Genomic DNA, 24,908 nt, shown 5'->3' with positions numbered 1-24,908 from the left:
CATTTTAGAATATAAGTCCTTGTTGAGATGACCAATAGCTCTTTATGGGTACAATAGAAACCTCAATTTCCTATGAGCTATGACACAAATTGGGATGGATGTAGTTAAACAATTATCTGGACGATTAGAAAAGTTCGAGTTCGAAGTCCTCGAGATCTGATGATAACAAGAATAGTTCTAATATGTAATGGTCTTACAGATATATATCATAAGAAACGCCGACTCAATCTTTATTTATAAAAATAATAAATAATTTAGCGATAAAAATTAATATTTTTCACAATATTTCTTTGTAGTATAACTAAAAAAAGATATTTTTGTAGTGAAAAATAATTTGGACACAAAAGATAACACTTTTCACGAGTCGGATCTTACTCGAATCAAAATTACAAAAAATCTTGTGAGACCGTCTCATTAGTTAATTTTGTGATATGTATAACCAACAAAAAAATGATATTTTAGATTAAAAAAATAACAGTTTTCATGAATCAGATATTGTCAGATATTTGTTTTACAAAATTGACAATGAAACTGTCTCACGTGAATTTTTGTGTTGCAACAAACCATTCCTATCTAAATAAAATAAAAAATAAATGTTAATGTATAAAGAACTTCTCCCATAATAAAATGTGATAATAAATGATACAGCTATAAATTGAAAGATAAAAATAACATAATTATTTTATAACTCAAATAGTCGTAAAATATGATTCAAACAGAATATATATATATATATATATAATAATAATAATAATAATACATAAATATTGAAGTTCGCATCAAACAATATCTTTTTTAAAAAATTCACCTCGAGATCAAGGTAGATCCGCCATGATCCAAATACGACAGCGCGGCACAATTTCACTTTTAATATTAATAAATAAATCTACTCTTGATTTCCCAAAATGCCCTTGTCCTATATGGCTTTATAACATAACATAGATATCGAACCTCCTCGTCTCCTCCGGTCACGTCGTGCCACAGTCCACTCTCCAACACGGGTACAAGCTGCGGCTTTCTTCGTCTTCTTCTTTTCGGTTTTTTTTTCTTCTCTCTACTGTATCGAAAATGGTTTTTAAGCTCTTATCTGGTAGAGATTATTTTGGGTATTTTGTGTCGTTTATGGGATTTTTTTTGATGTTTTTCCTTGTTCCTGCTTCTGTTTCTGTGATGCATGATTTAGTTTTTTTACTTCAGTGTTTTAGATCTGTTCGTGTTGAAGTTTAATGCTTTCTGTTTGATTAATGCATTGTCGCTTACGGTTCAGATTTTAGATCTACTCGTGGATGGTGTGTTTTATGCTTCATTAGGAGTCAAATCTCAGATAAAGTCAAATTTGTGTAAAAAGAAAAAAAAATACAATTACAATTTACTTGAAATACTTTCTTGTTTCAGATTTTGGAAATATTTTCCACTGAGCTGGTTAATGTTTGAAAGAACACCGATGTATCGTTTGGTTACTGATTCAAATTTCAACAGTTTAGGTTGCGCCTATAAACAAATTAGCGAGTAGTGACAACATAAGCTTTTTGTTTGAATCTCCTTTGGAAACTCAGATTTATTCATATTTGGAATCCCTATCTCATAGAGATTGTGAACAATCGAGTCTTCATTCAATAAAGCATTCCATTCGTCATCTTTCAATATCTTTAATATCTTTTTAGATTTTTCTATTGTAGTAGAGCTCTTACAATATTATTGGATTTTGGATATTTTTATGTAAGCCTTATATTATTGGACTCCATGTCTTAAATTCGATATATCTGTTCAATCATATAAGAGTCTCTATAATAGGCCCGGCATTTGATTTTGCACTAATTTTATTATAGTTTTTAAAATAGAGCTAAATTAAATAGATTTTTAAAATTTTGATCACATGTTCCTTCTTATTAAATTTTTTTTCTCGGATTTCATCTTTCTTAGTGGCATCAGACTAGATGTATAAGGTAGATTAGTTGCCGTCCTCTTACATGCGCACAGAGAGTCTAGCTCCCCCAGCAGGCTGACCAGCGAGCATTCTACTGATTTGAATGGGGGAAAAAATAAAACTTTTGGATTTGCCACTCTCATGCACATATTCATTGCTGGCCCTAATAAATAGTCAAGCAGAGAGTTTCACGTTATTTTGCATGTCGAAGTTCGGGTTTGCTGTTAGCAGTTGTCGCAGCCATTTTTATCTGTAACAATCCCTTTGAAATTTGACCATTACCAATGTGATTTTGCTCAAGTTTCTTACTTCTGCATTTGTTTCTTTTATGCTGTAGGCCTGTTCTTTGTTTCATAATGTCAGATCTTGAGGCCCCATTACGCCCCAAGAGAAAGAAGATCTGGGTAGATTACTTTGTCCAATTCCGATGGATAATTGTAATCTTTGTCGTTCTTCCCATTTCCTTCACATTGTACTTCCTCACTTACCTTGGGGATGTGAGGTCTGAGTGCAAATCATTCAAAAAGCGCCAGGAAGAGCATGATGAAAATGTCAAGAAAGTTGTTAAACGCCTCAAGGAGAGGAACCCCCAAAAAGATGGTCTAGTCTGCACAGCCCGAAAACCTTGGATTGCTGTTGGAATGCGCAATGTAGACTATAAGCGTGCTCGACATTATGAGATTGACCTTTCTTCCTTCAGAAACATTCTTGACATTGACAAGGAGCGAATGATTGCTAGAGTGGAGCCTTTGGTCAACATGGGTCAGATTTCCAGGGTTACTGTTCCAATGAATCTTTCCCTCGCCGTTGTTGCAGAGCTTGATGATCTGACTGTTGGTGGCCTGATCAATGGGTACGGGATTGAAGGAAGCTCCCATATTTATGGTCTGTTCTCGGATACAGTCGTGGCTTATGAAATTGTTTTGGCAGATGGTCGGTTGGTTAGAGCCACAAAAGACAATGAATACTCTGATCTTTACTATGCTATCCCGTGGTCTCAGGGGACACTTGGACTCCTTGTTGCTGCTGAGATTAAGCTTATACCTATTAAGGAGTACATGAAGCTAACATACAAGCCAGTAGTGGGTAATCTAAAGGAGCTTGCACAAGCGTACGTGGATTCCCTTGCACCGAGGGATGGAGACCAGGATGATTCTGACAAGGTTCCAGACTTTGTTGAGACCATGATTTACTCTCCAACAGAAGCTGTGTGTATGACAGGAAAGTATGCTTCTAAAGAAGAAGCAAAGAAGAAGGGAAATAAAATCAATAGTGTTGGTTGGTGGTTCAAACCGTGGTTTTACCAGCATGCTGAGACAGCATTGAAAAGGGGGGAGTTTGTTGAATATATCCCTACCAGAGAATATTATCACAGGCATACAAGATGCTTGTACTGGGAGGGAAAGCTCATCCTTCCTTTTGCAGATCAATGTTGGTTCAGATATCTGCTTGGTTGGCTGATGCCACCTAAGGTTTCTCTGCTCAAGGCTACTCAAGGAGAAGCCATTAGGAACTACTACCATGAGATGCACGTCATTCAGGATATGCTTGTTCCTCTTTATAAGGTTGGAGATGCTTTGGAGTGGGTTCATCGTGAGATGGAGGTATGCTTGTTTTTCTTCGTGTGCTATAATTCTCCGCACGATATATTTCTTATGGTTTTTTATTCACAATATATTTTGTTTTAACAAGTGTTAAATTTTCTTGACGTGAGTGATCGAGAGAGTTAAAGATGCTCCATCCTCGTGTAAAAATGTACCTTTTAGAAATCGTTGAATTCATCCAAAAACTTTTAACTAAATTCCTTGTAAGGAGAGATGAGATCCAATGATCGCGGCCTTGATTTTTTATTTCATCATGATCACAATCACAAGAAACTATGACATGTGATTATTATGTATACCGATGGTTCCATTATTAAGTATACTGATGGTTCCTCTTTTCAGTTGTATCCCCTCTGGCTCTGTCCTCACAGACTGTTCAAACTGCCTGTTAAAACCATGGTGTATCCAGAACCAGGATTTGAGCTACAGCACAGGCAAGGTGATACACACTACGCTCAAATGTATACTGATGTTGGAGTCTACTATTCTCCGGGACCCGTCTTAAGGGGTGAAGAATTTGATGGAGCTGGAGCAGTTCGTAAAATGGAGGACTGGTTGATTGAAAACCATGGATTCCAGCCTCAGTATGCTGTATCTGAGCTCAGCGAGAAGAACTTCTGGAGAATGTTTGATGCAGGTCTTTACGAGCAATGCAGGAAGAAGTATGGAGCTGTTGGTACTTTCATGAGCGTATATTACAAATCAAAAAAAGGCAGGAAGACCGAAAAAGAGGTTCAGGAAGCTGAGAAGGAGATACTTGAGACTCCTGATGCTGAAGCTGATAATCCCGGGGATTATTGAGTGTTGTTCTTGTTGATTGGTTTTGGTAGGTCATCAGTTTTTTTCCCCATTTTCTGGTTCGAGTTTGGTGTTTTATTTCTCTTATTCTGCATTTCTTCCCTCTTAACAATTGAGTTCCATTTCATGATTTGTAGTTCATGGCTGTGTAGGCCTCATTCTTGTGGGCAAACTGGGTGTAGAATAAAAGTCCTTTCTGTATCCTCTTTACGTTTATCTCAAGTTGAACTTTGGTTAAATTACTAAAATACAAATGTAATTTTCTGCCATAAAGTCTCTTTTATGATCCATGCAAATTTTATTTTCTCAAATGTAGAAATAGACTAATTTTACGAACTTCTGGGAAGAACGTTGTGCGTGATTGCAGGCATGTAATCTGATCTGGTTGCCTGCATATAAGATAAGATCATGGAATTTATATAGGCATTTTTCAGAATTGGATGGTATTTGAAATCTTGGATTTCTAACCACTTTGACCACAATTTGATCCATTTTTTTCTGATCACATCTGTTTTATCGCTCTCCAATTCTTTTCCAACAAACCCATCACGAATTTGATGTCAAATACTTGCTATATCAATTCGATAGTTTTAGGTAACAAATTTGAAGTCCTATAATTTCAGAACTTCAGCTCAAATATACCTAAGAAAATATGCAATGAATATGAGTTTGGATACAAAGATTTTGGTGGATTTATAAAAAAAAAAAATGAAATCACTTAAAATAACTTTTTATAATAATGATCTACATTATATCTTCTTAATTGTTATTTAGATAATAGTTATATGATAACTCATGTGCTTAATCTATACAGCTATACTATTTATTAAGGCTGAGCATCCTTATAAAAACTGCTAAGGAGGATACCATCTTTTTTTTCCAATTTTATCCTTACAGTTATAGTAATATTACACTTTTGTTTTTTTTTTTTGTTTTTTTTTTATTTCAACACACTTTTATTTTATTTTTTTTTATTTCAATCATTCAAATATCAATTTAATCTCTTCATAATTTGTCAATTTTAACTTTAGTCCATCGATAATGATAAAAAAGATTGTACACACGCAACACGTGTACAGAATAACTAGTATTAGTTGCGTGTGCAGAATAACTAGTATAAACTAAGAACTCTGAGGTAGGCAGAGTTTGCATTTATAATATTTTGTGCATAGTAGTTATTTATACATTTATTCGAATATTTTTTTGTCTTCATTTTTAAAAAATAAAATTCACATTTTTTTCTTTTTCTTATTTTTTATGGGCGTAGGTACCATTTTCAAAACAAAAATTGTCAAGACTCAAAATGATCGCTACATATCAATGATTAATTAATATTCATTGACAAGCTACAAGTGTATAATATAATAATTTTTTTGTTTTAAATCATTTTTATAGAAATAAATATCTATGCTATTAATTAATATTAAACTTCTTATAATAATTGGCTTTTGATATGTTGCTGAAAACCCAAATTAAATAACTGTCACCTCAAAACAATAATTGTTGAACGATAAATGACATGCGTATCTAAACCTAAATAAGATTTTGGTGAGGTTGATATAGTTTTATACGCTCAAGAGTTGAGTGAGTCTCATGTAAGATCGTCTCACGGATCATAATCTGTGAGACGGGTCAACTCTATTCATATTCAAAATAAAAAGTAATATACTCTTAGCATTAAAAGTAATATTTTTGCATGGGTGACCCAAATAAGAGATCCATCTCACAAATACGACCCGTGAGACAGTCTCACACAAGTTTTTGCCCCAAGAGTTTAATGATAATTAGCAAACGACGTACACGTGTACATGACATGATCGTTAATAGATGGGTTGATTCATAAAATTTTATTATAATTTTTAATAGTACGTCTATTATGAAACGGTCTCACCAATATTTATACGAGTCAATCCTACCGATATTCACAATAAAAAGTAGAGTGAGTCTCATGTGAGACCGTCTCACGAATCTTAATCTGTAAGACGTGTCAACCCTATCCATATTCATAATAAAAAGTAATACTCTTACCATAAAAAATAATATTTTTTCATGGATAACCCAAATAAGAGATCTGTCTCACAAATACGACCCGTGAGACCGGCTCACACAAGTTTTTTCCTAGAAAATAATACTCTTAGCATAAAAAATAATACTTTTACATGGAAGACCCAAATACGATATTTGTCTTATAAAATACGATTTGTGAGACCGTTTCACACAAGTTTTGTCAATTTTTAATTATTATTTAAATAAAGATAATATAATTATATTAAATATGTGAATTTTAGAAATATGTAATTTTTTTTGAAATTTTAAAATAAATTGTAGTTCAATTATCTAAATGAATAAGAGATGTTACAAAATCGGACCATATCTTCGACCTTTATAAATAACATAGATATTAAATAAATAAAATGGGGATATATTGATGTTTAATAATATTGTGATGTAAAATTCTTAGCATTAAATACAAAATGATGCTAATATTCTTTTAAATTAAAATTATAGTATATTAAATGGTAGAATAGAATTGCCCATTTATTACATAATATAGTAAGACAGATCAGATACCCAAATTCTCGCCTTTGAAATTTCATTATACTCTGTTATCTCTCCGAATATCATCCAAATTCCAAACAACCATTATTCGCGCAAACAATGTCTGGGAAGTGGAGCAAATTGAAGAAGACGTTGTCAATAAACGCCACCGGAACCGCCGCCGCCGCGCCCTCTTCTAAGCTTCCGCCAACTGTCCCCGATCAGTCGAAATCTCGGCCTCCCACCTCATCATCCTCCTCCTCCTTCTCATCCCGCCTCTCCAGCAGCTTCAGCCTCAGCTCTTCGTCCAAGGTCCGTTTCGCTGCATCTATTTCTTCTTTGATCGTTGTTATTATTGTTCTTTCGCGATTTTCCGGCGGCGTCACTGGTTCTCGCGGTGGTTTTTGTCTTTTCTCCTCCCCTGACTGAGATGTGCGTCATCGAGAATGACAGCTGTGGTCTCGAGAGATCTGCGAGTATTTTGCCTGTTTTGTAACTGAATTTCAGAGCGAAACGAAATGCATGAATTTTGGCTTGCCACAAACGCCCCTCGACTTTGCGTCTAGTTGTGGCCTTCGGTGTGAGGGTAAATTTGGTAATTGATGTGTTGTGATTCGTCACGTTTCTTGGTGGGGTTAAATAAAATAAATAATCGTAGACTGAGCGGCGGCGGCGTCACTCTTGCGTGATTCACTTATATTAAATAATTACTAATAAAGAATTCCACTTGTAGTGGAAAAGATATCTTAAATGACTACATGTGACTCAAAAAGATCATCAAATTGAAGGGTCTTTTTGGATGCGAGTGGGTGGATTTTTCATAGCATATCTCTACCATGAGTTGTCCTATATTTTTGTGCTCAGTTTTTCATAATCGAAGCTACTAAGCGTACAGTTTATTACTAGTAGGCTTCACCTTGTTCCTGGTTTCAAATAAATGATATGTTGTTGGTAAAATTTACAGATGAGTCACGTTACGCCCACTTGTGTTTAGCTCTACTCAAAGACTGTCAATTGATCTTGTTAATAGTTTCTTGATTGCAGAAGATTTGTGCTATATGTCTGGGGATAGTGAAAATTGGGCTGGGCCAGGCCATTTTCACAGCTGAATGCTCACACTCCTTCCACTTCAGCTGTATCTCTTGCAGTGTCAAGCATGGAAATCATCTTTGTCCCATTTGCCGCTTGAAATGGAAAGAGATCCCATCCCAACTGCCTGATATCAACGCTAACGCAGATCATAACACGCATGGCCAAGGCCAAGTCTCACCACCTCAGGCCACATTTGAAAATCACAACTATCCTCGTGCACAGCCTGAGCCCTCTCGCTATTCGGATGATGAGCCCCTTCCTGTCATCCGTACGGATACGACACCAGCATTTGAACATGCTCGTGCTCCCTCGAGTAATTTAGTCATCAAGGCCTTCCCCGAATTTCCGGCTGTTGCTGCTGCTGAGTCAGTGTCTGACTTTGCAGTTCTTGTAGGTGTGCGGGCACCACCACTTTTAGATGCCACAGATCAAGTGGACCGTGCATCTATTGATCTTGTTTTGGTTCTTGATGTTAGTGGCAGCATGGACGGTGCGAAGCTGTTCCTTATGAAGCGTGCTGTTTATTTTATCATTGATAACTTAGGACCTGGTGACCGGCTTTCTCTCGTTTCCTTTTCATCCAGTGCTAGCAGAATTTTCCCGCTGCTTAGGATGACTGATACAGGTCGTGAAGATGCCAAACAGGCAGTCACTTCGCTAGATGCGGTTGGTGGAACAAATATCATTGAGGGTCTAAAAAAAGGGATCCGAGTTCTCAATGAAAGGCGTGAGAGAAATTCTGTTGCAAGCATCATTCTCTTATCCGATGGAAAAGATACATATCACAATGATGCTATAATTCGTGGTCGAAAGAATCATAATTCCTCGACTGCAACTTCAGTTTTGAACATATTGTTGGCTTCTGTTTTTTCTCAAAATGGAGAGCACATAAACGATGCCCACCTACCTACTCTTCCCATCCACACATTTGGATTCGGTGCAGATCATGATTCTTCAGCTATGAATGGCATATCTGATGCATCAGGTGGCACATTTTCCTTTATTGAAACAGTTGACACTATGCGTGAAGCTTTTGCTAGATGTATTGGTGGTCTCCTCAGTGTTTCTGCTCAGGAGCTTCGGCTTACTCTCTCATCAGCATCCAGTGGAGTGAGAATTAGATCGATTTCATCTGGAAGATATGCGAAGGAAATTTCAGAGGGGGGACTAATAGGCCTTATACAAATAGGAGACATGTATGCTGATGAGGAAAAAGAGTTTCTTGTCAATTTGTCTATTCCACCGTGGCTAGTTTTGAAAGGAGATGAATGGGTAAAAAGAATGTCGCTTCTGAAAATCACATGTTCGTTTAAAGATATCGTGTCAAAGGTGACGATGCAGGTGGAGGGCGTGTCGGTTGAGGTATCCAGACCTAAGGTTTTGTCTATGGCTGAGAACATATTAAGCCTGGAGGTAGATCGCCAGAGGAATCGGCTGTGGGTGGCTGATGGTATCTCAGAGGCACGAGAAATGGCCGATGCAGGAAATTTTAGTGGTGCTCAGGCCGTGCTAAGTAACAGGATGTCGACTCTACTTTCTTCTGCATCAGCGCAAGCCGGGGACAGCCTCTGCAGTTGGCTTCAATGTGAACTGATGGAAATTAGAGAAAGAATGGCAAACTTGGAGATTTACAATCGTACAGGCCGTTCTTATGTTCTATCAGGTATAAGTTCACACTCTTTGCAGAGAGCCACAACCCGGGGTGACTCGGGGAATCTTGCATCTTTGGGATATGAGACTCCGTCGATGGTGGGGATGGTTTCGAAATCGCAGAATCTGAGTTTACCGAACCCACCATAGCCAGCTTTTCATACTCAACAACATATCAAGTCAGCAAGCCTAGCCCATTTTACAATTTTTATAATTCTTGATCAGTTAGTTCTCATTCAACAATAGCCTCCTGTGGGACATTTTTTCCCAGTTTCTTGCATTAGACTCTTTCTTGCTGTTTTATTTCGTGTTTTGGTGACCCTTTGTCATGGCCTTGTGGAGAGATTTTGGTACTCCACTCTTGATGATAATTTGATTTTGTTATCCTCCTCGCCTGAGAAATGCGATTTTTATAATCAACATTTATTAATTGAAATGAAATGGAGTAAACGACAAAGCACAAAAAATGCATTCCAAATCCTATAACCTTGTTCTTTTTTAATCCTTTAAACATATAATCTCATATAACAATATATTTTTTTTATCTATCTGCTTTAGGGGGCAATCGAGTTTTGTCGAATTCAAGTAACACACTGTGTGAGCTGGATTCGACTCGACTTTAATTTTTTGTTTAGAGTTTATAGAATAATATATTTTATGCAGTGCACATATCTATCTAGTTACCAGTAATCGACAAAATAAAATCGACTCATTTTAGAGTAGGTATCTTGTAAGACGGTCTCACGAATCTTTATAGGTGAGACGAGTCAACACTACCGATATTCACAATAAAAAAGTATTACTCTTAGCCATAAAAAGTAATACTTTTTCATGGATGTCCCAAATAAGAGATAAGTCTTACAAAATACGACTCGTGAGATCATCTTACACAAATTTTTATCTCATTTTATTACATATATATATATATATAATAAAAATAAATAAATAAGAAGGAAAATATTAAAAAATCGATGCTAAACTTCAAATTGCGCCGACTTTAATTAATATATAATAAAAATAAATAAGAAGGAAAATAAATAAATAAATAAATAGTTCTCTTCCATCCTGCGATCATCGATACTTTTCTTTGAAGTTCTGCAATTCTACAATCCAACTCGAGGTCCCTATCCCTTCTTGAACTCGATTCATGGCCTCCAGCGGACACAAGAACATTAATGCGAAGCTGGTATTTACGTGCTCCGATCTCTTTTGTGCCCCCCACCCTCTTTCTTAGGGTTGATTCATGCATTTTTCAATCTGGGTCTGCTTTATCTGCTTCAAATTGTATTGGGTTCCTTTATTTTCTTGTGAATATAAATAATATGTTGACCTCGAGAATTGAAATCGTCTGTATCTCGACAAGGATTGTTGCTAATGCTAAAAATAGATTATAGACATTTGGGTTTAGTTTGACTATTTATGTTCGCACTAGTTCTTGATCAGTGGATTGATCAATTATGATTCCTTAATTTCCAACCTTTGGCAATTATATGTAAAAAAAATTCTATGATGATGATAAACCGATGATGGTATAATATTTTACTGATTTTGTTTCTATGCAATTTGTGGGTCAGTTGTCGGTAGGTAATGCAATCAATTAATTCAGTTCTTATCACTCTGAATGACCCATTAAATTGTGGATTTGTGTATTCGATATTATCCGGGTCACCAAATATGATTCTAGATCGAGACTTACTCCCATGCTTAGGTTACACGAGTCTAACAGCAGGTAAACTTTTTTTTTCCACTTTGGTCACCCAAGATCCAAAAAATAATTTTTACAGTCTCATAAATAAATCAAAGTAGTAGACTTTGAAATTATTGAGATTAAACTTTAATAAACAGCTCAAGGTAGCGCACATTTTGACCTGTATGAAGCTAAACTCCCTTAGTTTAAAGTAGATTCTTATCCACTTTGATTGGTGGTGTATCAGTTTCTATTTTTTCACCATGATCAACGATTCTGGTATGAAAGATTGGATGACATCGCATGTTAGTGATAAATGTTTGAGTGAGAATGAATAATTTTGTATTTTGTTGTTTAACGAGGATGTTAATCGATCGGATTGGGTGTTTTGTAGTTTGATCAAACCAGGAAAGAAAAATAGTTATTATGGTTTGTTAGGCACTAATGCCTTTAATTATGTTGATTTTTTCTATTTTTTTTCAATGAGAATTTAGTTAAGTATCCATCTGTTTCTCTCTCTTGATTAAGTTGCATATTATACTTTAGTTTATATTATTCTATCCCTATTTTAATTTTACCACCATCTACCAGTTTTAGATATTTATTTATGCCTCTAGGTGCTTCTTGGAGATGTTGGAGCTGGAAAGTCTAGCTTAGTTTTACGTTTTGTGAAAGGGCAATTTGTCGAATTTCAGGTTTGATTAAAATTATTTTCATGGATTTCATAGTAATTCGTGCACTTCTTATACTTTTCTTTTGAAATTGAATTTACATTCTTGATATTGTAGGAATCAACTATCGGTGCTGCCTTTTTTTCACAAACTGTCGCTGTAAGTGACGCAACTGTCAAATTTGAAATATGGGATACAGCAGGTCAAGAGAGATACCACAGCTTAGCTCCAATGTATTATAGAGGAGCTGCAGCAGCCATAATTGTCTATGATATAACAAATCAAGTAAGGATGCTGCTGCCATAATCGTATTTGGCTGGTTGATATGTATGAATTATTCTGTTTTGTGTTACAATTTGATCTGAACCACTTAGGAAAGCAATATGCTTTTACTATTATAAAGGGAAGATTTTATTCGTTGTGAATTGACAAATTGTTACTTAAAATTGCACACTGTGATGCTTTTCATCTTAATAGTCTGTCGACTTTGTAGGCATCATTTGATCGGGCCAAAAAATGGGTTCACGAGCTCCAAGCACAAGGTAAATTCCCTTTTACCTAGTAGGCTAATTTGGCTGCAAGCTATTGTGACCTTTTCACTTGTGGGTTTTTCTTGTGTCGGAAGTGTTAAATATTCATGATTTTACGGATCAGAGTGATGGCTGAAAAAAGTGAATCGATTAAACCTTTGGTTTTTTTCTTCATTACCTACGAGAAGAATCTTTTTGTATCCCCTAATTTACTTTAGAAAGGGTTCTTATGGAAAGAGAAAGCCTCTTTTCGGAAGACCACAATATTGTCTAAAACTTTGAAAGTGGAAATGGGAGACAGGATTTTATAAAAGCTACTGATTAGTATCTGTTTCTTGGAGAGTTTTCAATCTCGCCATCTATCTATCTATCTATTTACCGTAGGTTTTCTGCTTTCATTTGTTATTTACTTAGTTTTATTTCTTTGGGGCAATTTTTTTTCGTTTTGTGGCATAAGGTAACCCAAATATGGTGATGGCCCTCACTGGGAATAAAATGGATTTATTGGAAGCAAGGAAGGTGGCAGCAGAGGCAAGTAGTCACTTACTTTTTGTTGTGTTACCATGTCTGCCTCCTTGATTTCGATTTACTTGAATGTTTATTTGGTCTCGTGCATTTCTGCTTCGAATAAGCTGATATTTTGTTGAGCATGCTCATGAACTTTGTGCAGCCTTAGTCATGTGTAATTTATAAGTAGTGTTTTTTTGGACTAAAATTTTCAAACTGGTTATACTATGTTAACCAGCAAACCCTGGCTGTGAGGAAGGCGAGATCTTAATGGTGCAAGTGTTTCCAGAGGCACGGGTATTTTGTTGTTCAGGTCATCACAGCAACACAAGCGACACTGTTGCGGGTTTCCGTTCTTGAACACTATAACTGAACCTATAGCTAGGTAGTAATAAATTAGGCGATTGATTTGCATGAAAATTCTTCAGTTCTTGATGTATGGGCCAAACTTTATACCAACACGATTCTTTTGTGATCATTAGTTCAGTAACGTGAAACTTCTTTCTTTCTCAATTAACTAGCATTTTCACTATTTTCGACATGTGTTCCTACTTACTGGTACATTGTGGTTGCCCATCACATTCTATGGCCCCAGAATATAGCCTATAATCATGCACACCATATCAAATCCCATCTCAAATCCGAAATGTACTATCTGACAAGAATTTTTTTCTCTGGCATAGTACTCACCTTGATTTGAGCATCAATCCACCATTATCAGCTGTAAAATGTGAATATTTAATGCAGGAGGCACAAACCTACGCGCAAGAGAATGGTCTTTTCTTCATGGAAACCTCTGCCAAGGATGCAACTAATGTCAATGACCTATTTTATGAAATAGGTAGGTTCATAATTTCTTAGAATATTGTGAAATTCCTCAACAGAAACAGTGTGAATACAACCAAAAGTAACTATTTTGTACTGAATGGAATAGCCAGAATATATTCTTGATAACTTATGATATAATGAGCAGTTGCTTACACACTATGAGCATTACAGTATCTGGTCTCCGTCGATTGCTTTTTCATTCTAGTTTTTCCTTGTGATTGATTTTTTTTATCGTTGTACTTTTGCAATAAGTTGCAGTCAACAGTTTTGAGTCCGTCCTTAGCTCATCTTTTAATTCTTCAGTCAGAATAACATTGTTTCTGTGTTATTTGTTGGCCAATATTGTCTTGCATATTCGTTTACATGTGTTGGTTGAATATATCGACAGCAAAGAAACTGCCACATCTGCAGCCGGCAACAAACCCATCGGGCATGGTTCTTGTAGATCGAACAGGGGGGAGTGCAGCTGGTACTTCTTGTTGCTCTTGAGGCATTGCTCATTTCCCATCAGAGTCAAATGTATCCAAAAAGAACGTCATTGTGCAGATTACTTCGGCCGCGTCTGCCCATTTGTTTTGTTTTTACATTCCTCGAAATGTATGTATAGGGGTCGAACTTTGGTCAAGTAATTTTCGTCTTACTGGCTTCAATGTGTCTAGTGTTTCTGTTGATCAATAAATTTGAATTTTATATTTCTGTTGGATCTCCGATATATTTACTGTTTAAGTGTGATATTATCTGAATATTTAGAGATAGGATGTAGGAGTGTAGAGGAATATAGAAAGAATATATTAAATAGAACGTATTATTGATTAAAGAATGAATAATACAATCTAATTTATAAATCTAACATCGTCCTATCATATGGAAAGTAATCTCAACTTAATTTAACTTTATAACATACTAATAATACAATGTTGAGAGTCTTGCTTAGTAATAAACAGAATATTCGGTATTTCTCCACAAGCTGAGTGGTATATGTTTGTCAAGCCCAGGTTGGACTTCCAACTCTTCAAAAGTAGGCTAAGCAAGAGCTTTTGCCAAGATATCTGCAACCAGCAAGTGATAAAAGCAAGTAGTGCAAAGCAATTATTTTACTCTCAATCTTTTCACTTGAGAAGTGTTTGTCTATCTCAACATGTTTGGTTCTCTCGTGATGCACATGATTTCTAGCTATTCGTATGACTGATTATCACACATCAATTCTATTGAAAGATTGTTTTCCAATCTCTATTCATTGAGGAATATTTTAATCCACATTTTTTCTGAAATGTCATTGGACAAAGTATGATATTCTGTTTCTGCATTACTGCGAGCTACAATTGGTTGTTTTTTTCTTTTCCATGTCACAAGATTTCTTAATACAAAAGAGCAATATTCGGAAGTAGATCATCTGTCGATTAGACAACCAGTCGAATCTCTATCACAGTAAATTTTGACATTCTTGACATTGTTTTTCTTAAGAGTTGACCTTTTCTTGGAGTTCTTTTTTGATATGTCAGTACGTGATATACTGCTTCCATATGTTCTTCAGATGGACTATTCATGTGTTGACTTATCTCACTCACAGCAAATCCAATATCAGGTCGGGTGTTAGAAAAACATGTGAAATTTACATGTGAGAAAGGTATATGAGTTTACACACCAAATGTTGATATCTTCCCTTGTCAGCAGAGGCACAATCTCCATTAGTTTCTATCTTGACATTCTGGTCATTGGGATGTCAGTTGGTTTGCGACCTAACATCCTGGTTTCTTTCAACAAATCTAGGACATATTTTCTTTCAGAAACTGAGATCCATATGATGATCTAGCTACTTTCATGTCCATAAAATATTATGAGGTAAGGTCATTTATTTATTTATTTTTTAAAATATTCTTTTTATTCGATATATTTCCTTTTCATGATTTCCAATAAGTACAATGTCATCTACATAAACAATGAGAACAATAAAATTCCATCAAAAAATTTAACAATAAAGGTATGATCAGACTAAAGATGAAACCAATGCTCGAAGCTATTGTTTCAACTCATACAAAGATTTTCTGAGCTTGCACACTTTATTCTTCATTGCTTCTGGCATAAAACCCAGAGGTATATCTATGTAGTCTTCTTCTTCAAGATCACAATTCAGAAAAGCGTTATTGACATTCAGTTGAAATAAGGGTCAAATTAAGGTTTACCGCAATTGAGAGTAGCACTCTGATGGCGTCAAGTCTGGCAACAAGTACAAATGTCTCATGACAATCAATTCATATGATTGAGTCTGATCTTTCGCAACTAGTCGTGCTTTGTACTGTCAGTTATTCCGTCTTGCTTATGTTTAACTAGCTTTAAATTTTGTGATCCACAATTCGTTTTCTCGGTGGAAGTTCACTCTGCACATGTAATTCTTGAGTGCAGGTATTCTACATTTACTTTATTTCCAATTAACTGATAACTTAATAAACATTGATCTTCATGAAATATTCACCCCGAAAATATCTTAAGAAAGAATCTGAATTCCATTTATTTAGTAACATCCATGACCATGTTCTTGAACCACATAACATAATTAAAAAGAAATATGGGTTGGAATAAAAATATTTTTGCCACCCAAAACCGAATTCGAGCTGTCTTGATTTATTTTTCTAGTCAGGATGATATGTCTAATTTCGTCACAGATAATGCAACACAAATTTTTTTGAGTAAAAGTTGAAATATATTTTCAAATTCAAGAATGCCACATCAATTTTTAAGATTTGAAATATTTTGATGTCAAACTAGTACTATTGTTTCATATCATATTTGTTAGAACCATAATATTTTCTTTATAATTTTGTTTATTAAATACGATAAATATATAGTATTACTATATAATGAACTCATTCCGTTGTCAAACATGTCGAAAATCAAATTAATCGAATTTATTTCAAAGTAACAGAATTTTTGATGATGCCAAAATTTTACCTCGAATTTAGTCGGGAAAACAGGTATAAAAACCAACGAATATTTATAAAAGTTATGAAAAATCTACCGAAGTCGATGATTTTCTATTTGCAAATATGTTAAATTTTATAGAACTCGATCAAACAATAATCTATCATTTAAAAAATCATTAAATCTCTAGATTGATTACACTTCCATTTTTATCATTTTAAAAAAAAATCATTAAATATATGGAATGATTACACCTTCACTTAGTCCATATTAATTCTTATTTGACCATTTTGTTTTTACACCTGTAGACTGTAATATCTATAGATAAAACTTAAAAATTACAACAGCTAATTTTTTGGTATTTGGTATTACATTTTTAAATATAAAAAAATTGAATTGTTATTTTGCAACGATCAATCTAAATTTTTTATTTTAATATTAGAAAAAAACACGAGGTAAAGTGGAATATTGTTGATTATTTCACTAACTAGAATGTATAAAACAGAATATAGCACATATTACAGAGATAGAGTCCAAATTTTGGTACCTTAAATTGGTCAAGAAAATGTTTTCATCTTGTTTACCTTTGATTTCTTTCCTCTCTTCCTCAATAAGGAAGATGTTGATAGTGGATGGAAATTAATCGAACCACAAAGTAATTCAAGCTCACAGGCTATGACTTATGAGCACTGGATATAACATGAAAACTATATAAAGAAGAAGGAAACTCTGTTTGCTAAAAGAGGAGTGTGAGAGTGAGGTACTCTACCTCCAACACTAATGGCCTTTCGAGAAGGCTAATAATGAACTTTCCAAGCTGGCCACAATTCATTGGATGAGATCTTCATAGTAATTATCATTAATAACAGACACGAATCTTTCGAGCCAAGGCAGTTGATTCAGATCCTTCATGGCATCGACGTAAGAATCTGTACATCGAGGTGGGGAGTGGTAAGGTTGGTTATCGGTCAAACTGAAACTTCCAGCGAGAAACCTATGGATAAGTGCCAGTTGTGATCTTTCTTGCTCTGAATATGCATCCATCGTCATGGGAAGTGATTCGAATGAATCCCAAGCCCATTGTTCAAAGTGTTGAGTTTGATAAGTTGCCAATTCGTCGGAGTAATCTTCATCCCATAATGCACACAGACACGTCTGTTGGCCATCCCGATATTCCGCACCACAAGAAAAGCAGAACTCATGACCACACCTGTAGCAAGAAACAAGGGGTAAGTGTATTGAGCTTTGAGGTGATAAATTATATCCATGGGCATTATTTGGATTCTACATCCGTTTAACCCTTCTGCAGGTTAATGTTATCATTTTGTGGTGCTATTACTGACCGCATATGTCATGAAGCTCAAGACAACGTACGACACAAGAAGTTAAAATAAATAACCAACATGACATGAATCACAGATGGTATTTATCATTCTGGTGAAGTATGACTCCAATGTATATCCAAGACGTATATTGTTAGGGGATAAAATTGTGTGCCTGCTTGATATTCTTATAACTTGTACCATACTTTCAATCCCAGTTTTAAAGTTCCTGAATCCTTGAATAGCTCTGAAGAAGAAATCATCATAGGGACGTTTAGATGGGATAAGATTCAATTAGAGAAAGATTTGAATCTCAATGGGCATCAAACTCTTTCAACCAGCTAATGGTTAAACCCATAACAATTCAAGAACCCTTCACTATGTCCCGCGAGATCTCATACTTTATCACTGAATTCTATTGATAATACATAGTTTCAGCACTGAAAGTGTCTTTCCTAATCAAGGAAACATAGGTCAGGGGTTCTCCTTCCAGGCGGTCAAGAGACATAAGATGAACGTGAAAATTCAATTCTATCTAAGATAATATTTTCCACATCGGGATGTCGGTAAAGATCTAACAAAGGAAACTAAATACCACCCTCAGAACAACTAGATAGATTTGTTAAGTTGTTCCCAGAACAAAAGCTTTGAGGATTATCTTTCCTCGATATATGATGCAAAAATGAATTATACTTCATCTCGAATGTAAATAATGAAACAATTTTTATACCAGCATGTCATGTGGGAGCAACCATGAGTGAGCTCAATCACTCCCCGGCACTGCTGGCAATGCCTCCACCTTTTGTTTTGTGCCAATCGATGCAAGGTTATGTCACCAGCATCCCTCTCCTCCAATTGCAGATTTTGATATTCTTCGCATGTCACTGAGGAATGCCAAGGAACCCCACAATCAACACATATAAACCTCTGACAAACAGGACATTCCATACAAATGTCGTCTGACTGACTTGATGAACTTGCTCGGGTTGAAAAGTGTTCCTTAGGATCAAGCAAGACCGAGCAATTAGGATATGGGCAATAAATCTTATCTGAGATCAGAAACTTGGATTCTTTAAGGGCTTTCTCCAAAGATTCATAAGAGGTAACTGGAAGAAAAGACCTACATTCAGAAGAAGAAATACAGTACTTGCATTTCGGCTGAGGGCACCTAATGGGAACTTGGAAAGACTGCACTTTTTCCTCGACATGTGTTCTCAAACAACGGGAACAAAATGTGTGGGAACATTTAATTGTAAGCATCATAGAAGACAGCTTCTCCTCACAACAGATGGTACACATTTCTGTAACTTTCGCTCCCTCTGTAGGAAAGGAGACAACACCAATAGCCACCTGTGCTAGCTGTAACGCCTGGTCTACCGTTGGGGCAATTTTCAGAACAAAGGATTCCATGCTATCAGCATGTTCTAGGATCCTTCGTCTCAGCGCCAACAAAAGGGGATTTGCAATTACTTCTCCACGGGTGATCTGGAATAGGTTCATACCAATTTTAACAGTAAAAAGCATGAAATGAAAAGAGGAAATCAGACCTCGGGAAGATATTTGTTTTCGTACACAAAGCCATGCTTGGATTATAAATGTCCAAAATCGTTGTAGTAAAAGTAGATTTTAGGAAGTTTTCAGGTAATTAAAGATCAAGATGATGCGTCAGTACCATTGATAAATTGAATAATAACAATACTACAATAGCTCGAAGACACTAGAATTTCTGGCTGAGGATCACTCACCTGATCATACATGGCTTGAGAATCGGTCAAGGCAAGCACCCGCGTGATATTTTTCTCCACAGCAACAGAGAGACCATCCAGTAAAGCTAAATAATCTGCGGTGGATTCTTCTACGTAGAAATCAAGCTTTTTCTGGACTCGAAGCGGAGAAGCATCGCCAGACTTCTCTATCACCACTCCGATTCCAGAAATCCCAGAACCAGAATCTCCAAGATTAGCAACAGATATACCCTTGAAATACATTTTCACTGAAAGTTCATCAAGATTCTTGACTTCTAAATCCTTCAATTCATCATCATCCTCACAACAACTTCTGAACTCATCTTCGTCAAGCTTCGCTCTAATTTCATTAACATTAGAACCATCGACAATCACTCTTTGATCCTCCATCGTCAAGTATTTTACCCAAACTACTCAAAAATTCGAAGCAACTCAAAGTAAATGACTGATTAGATTTCAAAAATTCAACAAAAATCCAATCATCGCTCTTGAAATATAGATCCTGCTTCCAGCATAAACAAACACAAAAAAATTATAATAATACATATATACACATCAAGAAAATTCTAAACTAAGCTGAAGTAAGCATCAACTTCAAGATCCAAAATCATCATAAAACTTGAAACATAATTCGAGAAAAGAAAAAAAAGTTTTCCCTCCAGCCGAAAAGGAAGTGGAGACAAAATTCCTTCGTTCAAAAAAGTCAGCCCAAGAAAGCAGAATCCCACATCCCCACCTCCACCAAATAATCACCAACACTTGCACTCATACACACAATTAACCAACAAATAAATCTAAATAAAAACAATATAAATACAGTGAATAGAAAATTTGGAACCAAAAAAAGGAAGAAGAATCAAGAACATGCTTGAAAGAATTAATCACCTGACTTGTTGCGACCCCCAATGATTCTTTAGTATTATTATTTACATGTAAGTAGACCAATTGAACCACCCTAATCTGACAAATGCTTATCGGTGTCTCCTCGGAGGCTGCTATGCATTTTCGTACGCAGGAGTGAGGGAGGAGAGATCATCCGTTCCTGCTGGTCTTCCATTGGCACTCACCTCGTTATTAATTATTAATTGCTTAATGTAATTAAGATTATTACCATTATTCTATAAATTATTCTTGTTATTTTTAACATGCACCATATATATTAATGACAAAAACTTGTCAGAGACGATCTCACGAGTCGTATTTTGTTTGTGAGTCATATATCCTATTTGGGTCATCCATGAAAAAATATTATTTTTTATGCTAAAAATATTACTTTTTACTGTGAATATCGATAGATTTGACATATCTCACATATAAAGATTCGTAAAACCATCTCACAAAAGATCTACTCGTATTATAATTGAATAACAAACTTAAAATTTTATTTAAAATTCGTAATTTTTGTTTTAAATGACATATAAATTATCTATATACACATATAATTTAATAAACAATTATTGATAGGTTGTCGCTTTCGTGCATATAAATTTTTTATATAATTTTTTTAATTATAATAATAATTATATTAGAGAACGAAAAAATATTTAATCTCATAATTAATTTCATATCCATCATCTCACTACTTGATAAATAAAGATATGCATACATATAATTATAATATATAAACAGATAGATAGCTTACTATATAAATATATAATTTCTTAAGTAAATAATAAAATATACATTATAATAATATTTATTTTGTAGGAAAAAGGATTGGAACATATACTATATCAAAGATTTGAAATAAAATTAAATTGTCTTACTAGATTAATAATCAGAATTATATAAATAAATTGTCTGAGGCTGCCTATATATTCTATTTTATTACAATATTACATTGAAGGTCATTCTACATGTAATAATGCGTAATTGAATTTTTTTCCTTTGATTGTTGTCTTGTCAGCCAATAAATAAGTGCCAGTTGGAAAAAAAAAACGATTTAAAAAAAGACACAAATTTGTGTGAGACGGTCTCACATATCGTATTTTATGAGACGGATCTCTTATTTAGATCATCCATGAAAAAATATTACTTATCGGTAGAGTTGACTCGTCTCACAGATAAAGATTCGTTAGACCGTCTCACAATAGACTTATTCTTAAAAAAAAATATTAGTAATTTATGTAATATTCCGGCGTGAATAAATAATAAAAATTCCAATTTCATATAGATAATAGCGATCAATTTAAGTAATGACATATGAAAAATCGAAATAAAAATAAATTGTAATAATTAATTGTTTCTTAAAGTGTGTGGATAATAGAGTAATTAATTAAGTTCTAAGTATAGAAGAAAAAGATTGTGCATAGCACATGGGTTTGCGTTTGTTTTAAGCCTTTAATAACTTGAGAATCCCACTTCCACTGTCTATTTGTATCCTCCACCTAATGCTACTTTATTTAGTCCTAATTCATTAATTTAATTTAATTTAATTTAATCTATTAAAGAAGAGGAGAATTTAGAATTTATAGTAAATTTATTGTGAGACGGTCTCACGAGTTTATATCTATGAGATAGGTTGAATCGAGTCATATCTAACATTAAAATATTAATTTTGACATAAAAATTAATGTTTTTTAATAAGTTGAATCGAATTAGATTTTTAAGTCATAAAATTAATACATGAGACAGTGATAATTTTTGTTAAATAAGATAATTTAATTATCACAGTCTCATGTATTAATTTTATGATATTATTAGACAAGGTTAATTATCAAGTAGTAGACAAGGTTAAAATATATATAACCTTGTCTACTAATCATTTAAATTTTATGATATTAGTAGACAAGGTTAATCATTTAAATTTAAACTAATTGTCACGTTTTAATTGTGACTAGATATTGTGAGACGCTCTCACGGATTTATATTTATGAGACGAGTCAATTATACTTATATTTATAATATATTTATAATAAAAATAATAATTTTTGACATAAAAAATAATATTTTCATGAAAGACTCAGATAGAATATATGTTTCACAAAATTGACACGTAAAATCGTCTCAAAAGAATTTTTGTTTAAATTATACGGAGTATTTATTAGGGCACCCACATTGGTTGGTTAATGGGTGTTAATAACACCCATTAATTTTCGCCCACCAATGTGGGGCAAGAATTAATAATCTTGGCTGATGGCAGCCAAGAAATTCATCAGAATGAACGACGTTATTTCGAAATTTGCGACGGTTTTTCGTAAACCATCGCAAATTTACGACGGTTTTTCGTAAAGCGTCGCAAAGTGAAAAACGTCGGTTTTTTTTTTAAAAAAAAGGTCGCTATTTGCGACGGTTTTTTAACACCCGTCGCTATGTGAAAAACCGTCGCTAATTATCACCAACGGCTATTTTCAAACTGCAAAATTATGCACCAACGGCTATATTCGAAATTACTCACTATATATACTAATCAATTTCTATAAATTAATCCCACAACATTTATCTTTTCATATTTTTAAGCCAAATGTGTGACAATAGTCAATACTCACAAAATCGACCTCGATTTGTTTCTTCTACACAATAGCCACCACAATTTTCAAATTGGCCGTTTGTTTCAAATTTCCAAGGTTATGAAAATCCTTCGAATCATCCAAATTACACCTCCCGAGCTCCGTATCCACCGCCTACACCTGAATATTGGAATTAAGTTATTTTTAAAATAATAATACTATTTATTTTTAGTAATATTTGTTGTAAAATTTTAAAAATATTAGAAAGATATTGAAATATTAAAAATAAAAAAAATGAGTAAGTGGACAGTGTGACCCATAAATGAAAGTTGAAATTAAATGAATGTGGGTGTGTGTTAATAATGGGAAAATGTTAATGTAATGAATATGTGGCTCGTGGACCCCATCATTTTTTATGAGATGGAGAGTTATTAACATGGATTAATTACGACGGATGCAGATGCCCTTATCATTCATGTGATTAAATGGCGCACGCATACCCCTCCCCCAACTATTTTTCTTGACTTGGAATAAATTGGGTTAATCTTTTGCAATTTCTTGTAACTAACCTCTCCTTTCTTGTCGTTGACATGACTCATGAGTCACATGACAATCAATAGTCGACATTGAAATAAAATTACCCAATAATATTAAACTAAATAAATATTAAAAGTTTGATTAAATAATTTGTTGTTGGGAAAATGAAATAAAATTCAAAAGAGATTAGTCATTTGATAGTTTAATAATATGAAAAAAGATTTGTTGTTGGACTTCCATATCTCAACTAGCAAAATATTTCATAAAAAAATAGCAAAAACTTATGTGAGACGGTCTCACTGATCGTATTTTGTGAGACAGATATCTTATTTGAGTTATCCATGAAAAAATATTATTTTTTATGCTGAGAATTTTACTTTTTATTGTGAATATCAGTAAGGTGGACATGTCTCACAAATAAAGATTCGCGAGTTCATCTCACAAGAGTCTTACTAAAAAATGGTAACGTGAATCATCCTTAAAAAAACATTTGAAATTATATAATTGGACAAAATTTTCTGTAATTTTTTTTTAAAAAAACACGTTAAATTATATAATTGGACAAAATTTTCTGCAGCGACGGTGTTGAAATATACCGAGGAGGTGGCCCATTGTAGAAAAACTTTATCCGCATATTGACAAGAATCGGTACCACCAGAGCTGGTGAGCGGTGACCCTAATGATAATGTATCAATTATTGCTTGAGCAGGGCAGGTTTAGTTGGTAGAATTTCAAATTTTTCAAGGAGTTTTGTACCGATTTAAATTACCTAAAAACTCGTGTAATATCACCAATAAATTTTACGAGACAAATTTTAATTTGATTTAATTTTTAAGAAAAATATTCTTTTTATATCAAAAACCTATAAATATAGATCAAATCGATATGTCTTGTGAATATAGATCCATAAAAGCGTATTGTATGATACTTACTTTTTAAATTATTTGACAATTTTAAAATTGGTGCAATATTTGGGATAGTTTATTATTATTAATGTTGAATAATCGGTTTGGTTTATTTACTATATGATAAATAAAATTACCTTGTGTATCAAATGGGACTAATTTGATGCGACAAATCCGGAACTAGAAGAGCAAGGCAATG

General features: G+C 34.3%; 4 protein-coding genes across 10 annotated transcripts; 3 read left to right on the top strand and 1 right to left on the bottom strand.

Annotated features, from left to right (window-relative positions):
* The first annotated feature begins 894 nt into the window (after nt 1–894).
* LOC140804427 (delta(24)-sterol reductase-like) lies at nt 895–4,539 on the top strand. 4 transcript variants are annotated; one of them, XM_073160453.1, is made up of 3 exons: nt 895–1,001; nt 2,265–3,531; nt 3,874–4,539. In XM_073160453.1, exons 2-3 carry the CDS (start codon nt 2,284–2,286, stop codon nt 4,330–4,332), a joined length of 1,707 nt encoding a protein of 568 aa, XP_073016554.1. In that variant the 5' UTR covers nt 895–1,001; nt 2,265–2,283; the 3' UTR covers nt 4,333–4,539. The 4 variants fall into 4 exon arrangements, with proteins under 4 accessions (XP_073016554.1, XP_073016555.1, XP_073016556.1 ...); XM_073160454.1 differs by having other exon boundaries at nt 997–1,090; XM_073160455.1 differs by lacking the exon at nt 895–1,001 and adding an exon at nt 1,014–1,037.
* A 2,322-nt stretch (nt 4,540–6,861) lies between these two features.
* LOC140804602 (E3 ubiquitin-protein ligase WAV3-like) lies at nt 6,862–9,993 on the top strand. Of its 2 annotated transcripts, none has more exons than XM_073160665.1 (2): nt 6,862–7,179; nt 7,912–9,993. In XM_073160665.1, the coding sequence occupies exons 1-2, from the start codon at nt 6,988–6,990 to the stop codon at nt 9,757–9,759; spliced, it is 2,040 nt and encodes a 679-aa protein (XP_073016766.1). In that variant the 5' UTR covers nt 6,862–6,987; the 3' UTR covers nt 9,760–9,993. The 2 variants fall into 2 exon arrangements, with proteins under 2 accessions (XP_073016766.1, XP_073016767.1); XM_073160666.1 differs by lacking the exon at nt 6,862–7,179 and adding an exon at nt 7,198–7,818.
* A 631-nt stretch (nt 9,994–10,624) lies between these two features.
* On the top strand, nt 10,625–14,524 carry LOC140805069 (ras-related protein RABF2a-like). The gene is made up of 7 exons (XM_073161253.1): nt 10,625–10,795; nt 11,914–11,991; nt 12,085–12,252; nt 12,461–12,509; nt 12,955–13,028; nt 13,752–13,845; nt 14,221–14,524. The coding sequence occupies exons 1-7, from the start codon at nt 10,757–10,759 to the stop codon at nt 14,319–14,321; spliced, it is 603 nt and encodes a 200-aa protein (XP_073017354.1). The 5' UTR covers nt 10,625–10,756; the 3' UTR covers nt 14,322–14,524.
* A 2,756-nt stretch (nt 14,525–17,280) lies between these two features.
* Nucleotides 17,281–20,905, bottom strand: LOC140804534 (E3 ubiquitin-protein ligase RSL1-like). 3 transcript variants are annotated; one of them, XM_073160573.1, is made up of 4 exons: nt 20,704–20,905; nt 19,819–20,320; nt 18,804–19,558; nt 17,281–17,961 (listed from the first exon to the last, which is right to left on the bottom strand). In XM_073160573.1, exons 2-4 carry the CDS (start codon nt 20,206–20,208, stop codon nt 17,580–17,582), a joined length of 1,527 nt encoding a protein of 508 aa, XP_073016674.1. In that variant the 5' UTR covers nt 20,209–20,320; nt 20,704–20,905; the 3' UTR covers nt 17,281–17,579. The 3 variants fall into 3 exon arrangements, with proteins under 3 accessions (XP_073016674.1, XP_073016676.1, XP_073016675.1); XM_073160575.1 differs by having other exon boundaries at nt 19,819–20,231; XM_073160574.1 differs by having other exon boundaries at nt 19,819–20,228.
* Between the last annotated feature and the right edge of the window lie 4,003 nt (nt 20,906–24,908).

The sequence above is a fragment of the Primulina eburnea genome, chromosome 11, assembly GCF_022965805.1.
Source record: "Primulina eburnea isolate SZY01 chromosome 11, ASM2296580v1, whole genome shotgun sequence".
Classification (NCBI taxonomy): domain Eukaryota; kingdom Viridiplantae; phylum Streptophyta; class Magnoliopsida; order Lamiales; family Gesneriaceae; genus Primulina; species Primulina eburnea.
Note: the sequence above shows the minus strand (reverse complement) of the source record. Positions and strands in the feature narration are given on the sequence as shown.

Coding starts and splice junctions, on each gene's coding strand:
- LOC140804427 (XM_073160452.1), top strand. CDS start 2,031: ATGGGGGAAAAAATAAAACTTTTGGATTTGCCACTCTCATGCACATAT. Junction 2,180..2,264: donor TGTCGCAGCCATTTTTATCT/GTAACAATCCCT, acceptor TTTATGCTGTAG/GCCTGTTCTTTGTTTCATAA. Junction 3,532..3,873: donor GGGTTCATCGTGAGATGGAG/GTATGCTTGTTT, acceptor TCCTCTTTTCAG/TTGTATCCCCTCTGGCTCTG.
- LOC140804602 (XM_073160665.1), top strand. CDS start 6,988: ATGTCTGGGAAGTGGAGCAAATTGAAGAAGACGTTGTCAATAAACGCC. Junction 7,180..7,911: donor GCCTCAGCTCTTCGTCCAAG/GTCCGTTTCGCT, acceptor TCTTGATTGCAG/AAGATTTGTGCTATATGTCT.
- LOC140805069 (XM_073161253.1), top strand. CDS start 10,757: ATGGCCTCCAGCGGACACAAGAACATTAATGCGAAGCTG. Junction 11,992..12,084: donor GGCAATTTGTCGAATTTCAG/GTTTGATTAAAA, acceptor TTGATATTGTAG/GAATCAACTATCGGTGCTGC. Junction 12,253..12,460: donor TCTATGATATAACAAATCAA/GTAAGGATGCTG, acceptor TCGACTTTGTAG/GCATCATTTGATCGGGCCAA.
- LOC140804534 (XM_073160573.1), bottom strand. CDS start 20,208: ATGGAGGATCAAAGAGTGATTGTCGATGGTTCTAATGTTAATGAAATT. Junction 19,559..19,818: donor CTCAAGCCATGTATGATCAG/GTGAGTGATCCT, acceptor AACCTATTCCAG/ATCACCCGTGGAGAAGTAAT. Junction 17,962..18,803: donor TGCTCCCACATGACATGCTG/GTATAAAAATTG, acceptor TTCTTGCTACAG/GTGTGGTCATGAGTTCTGCT.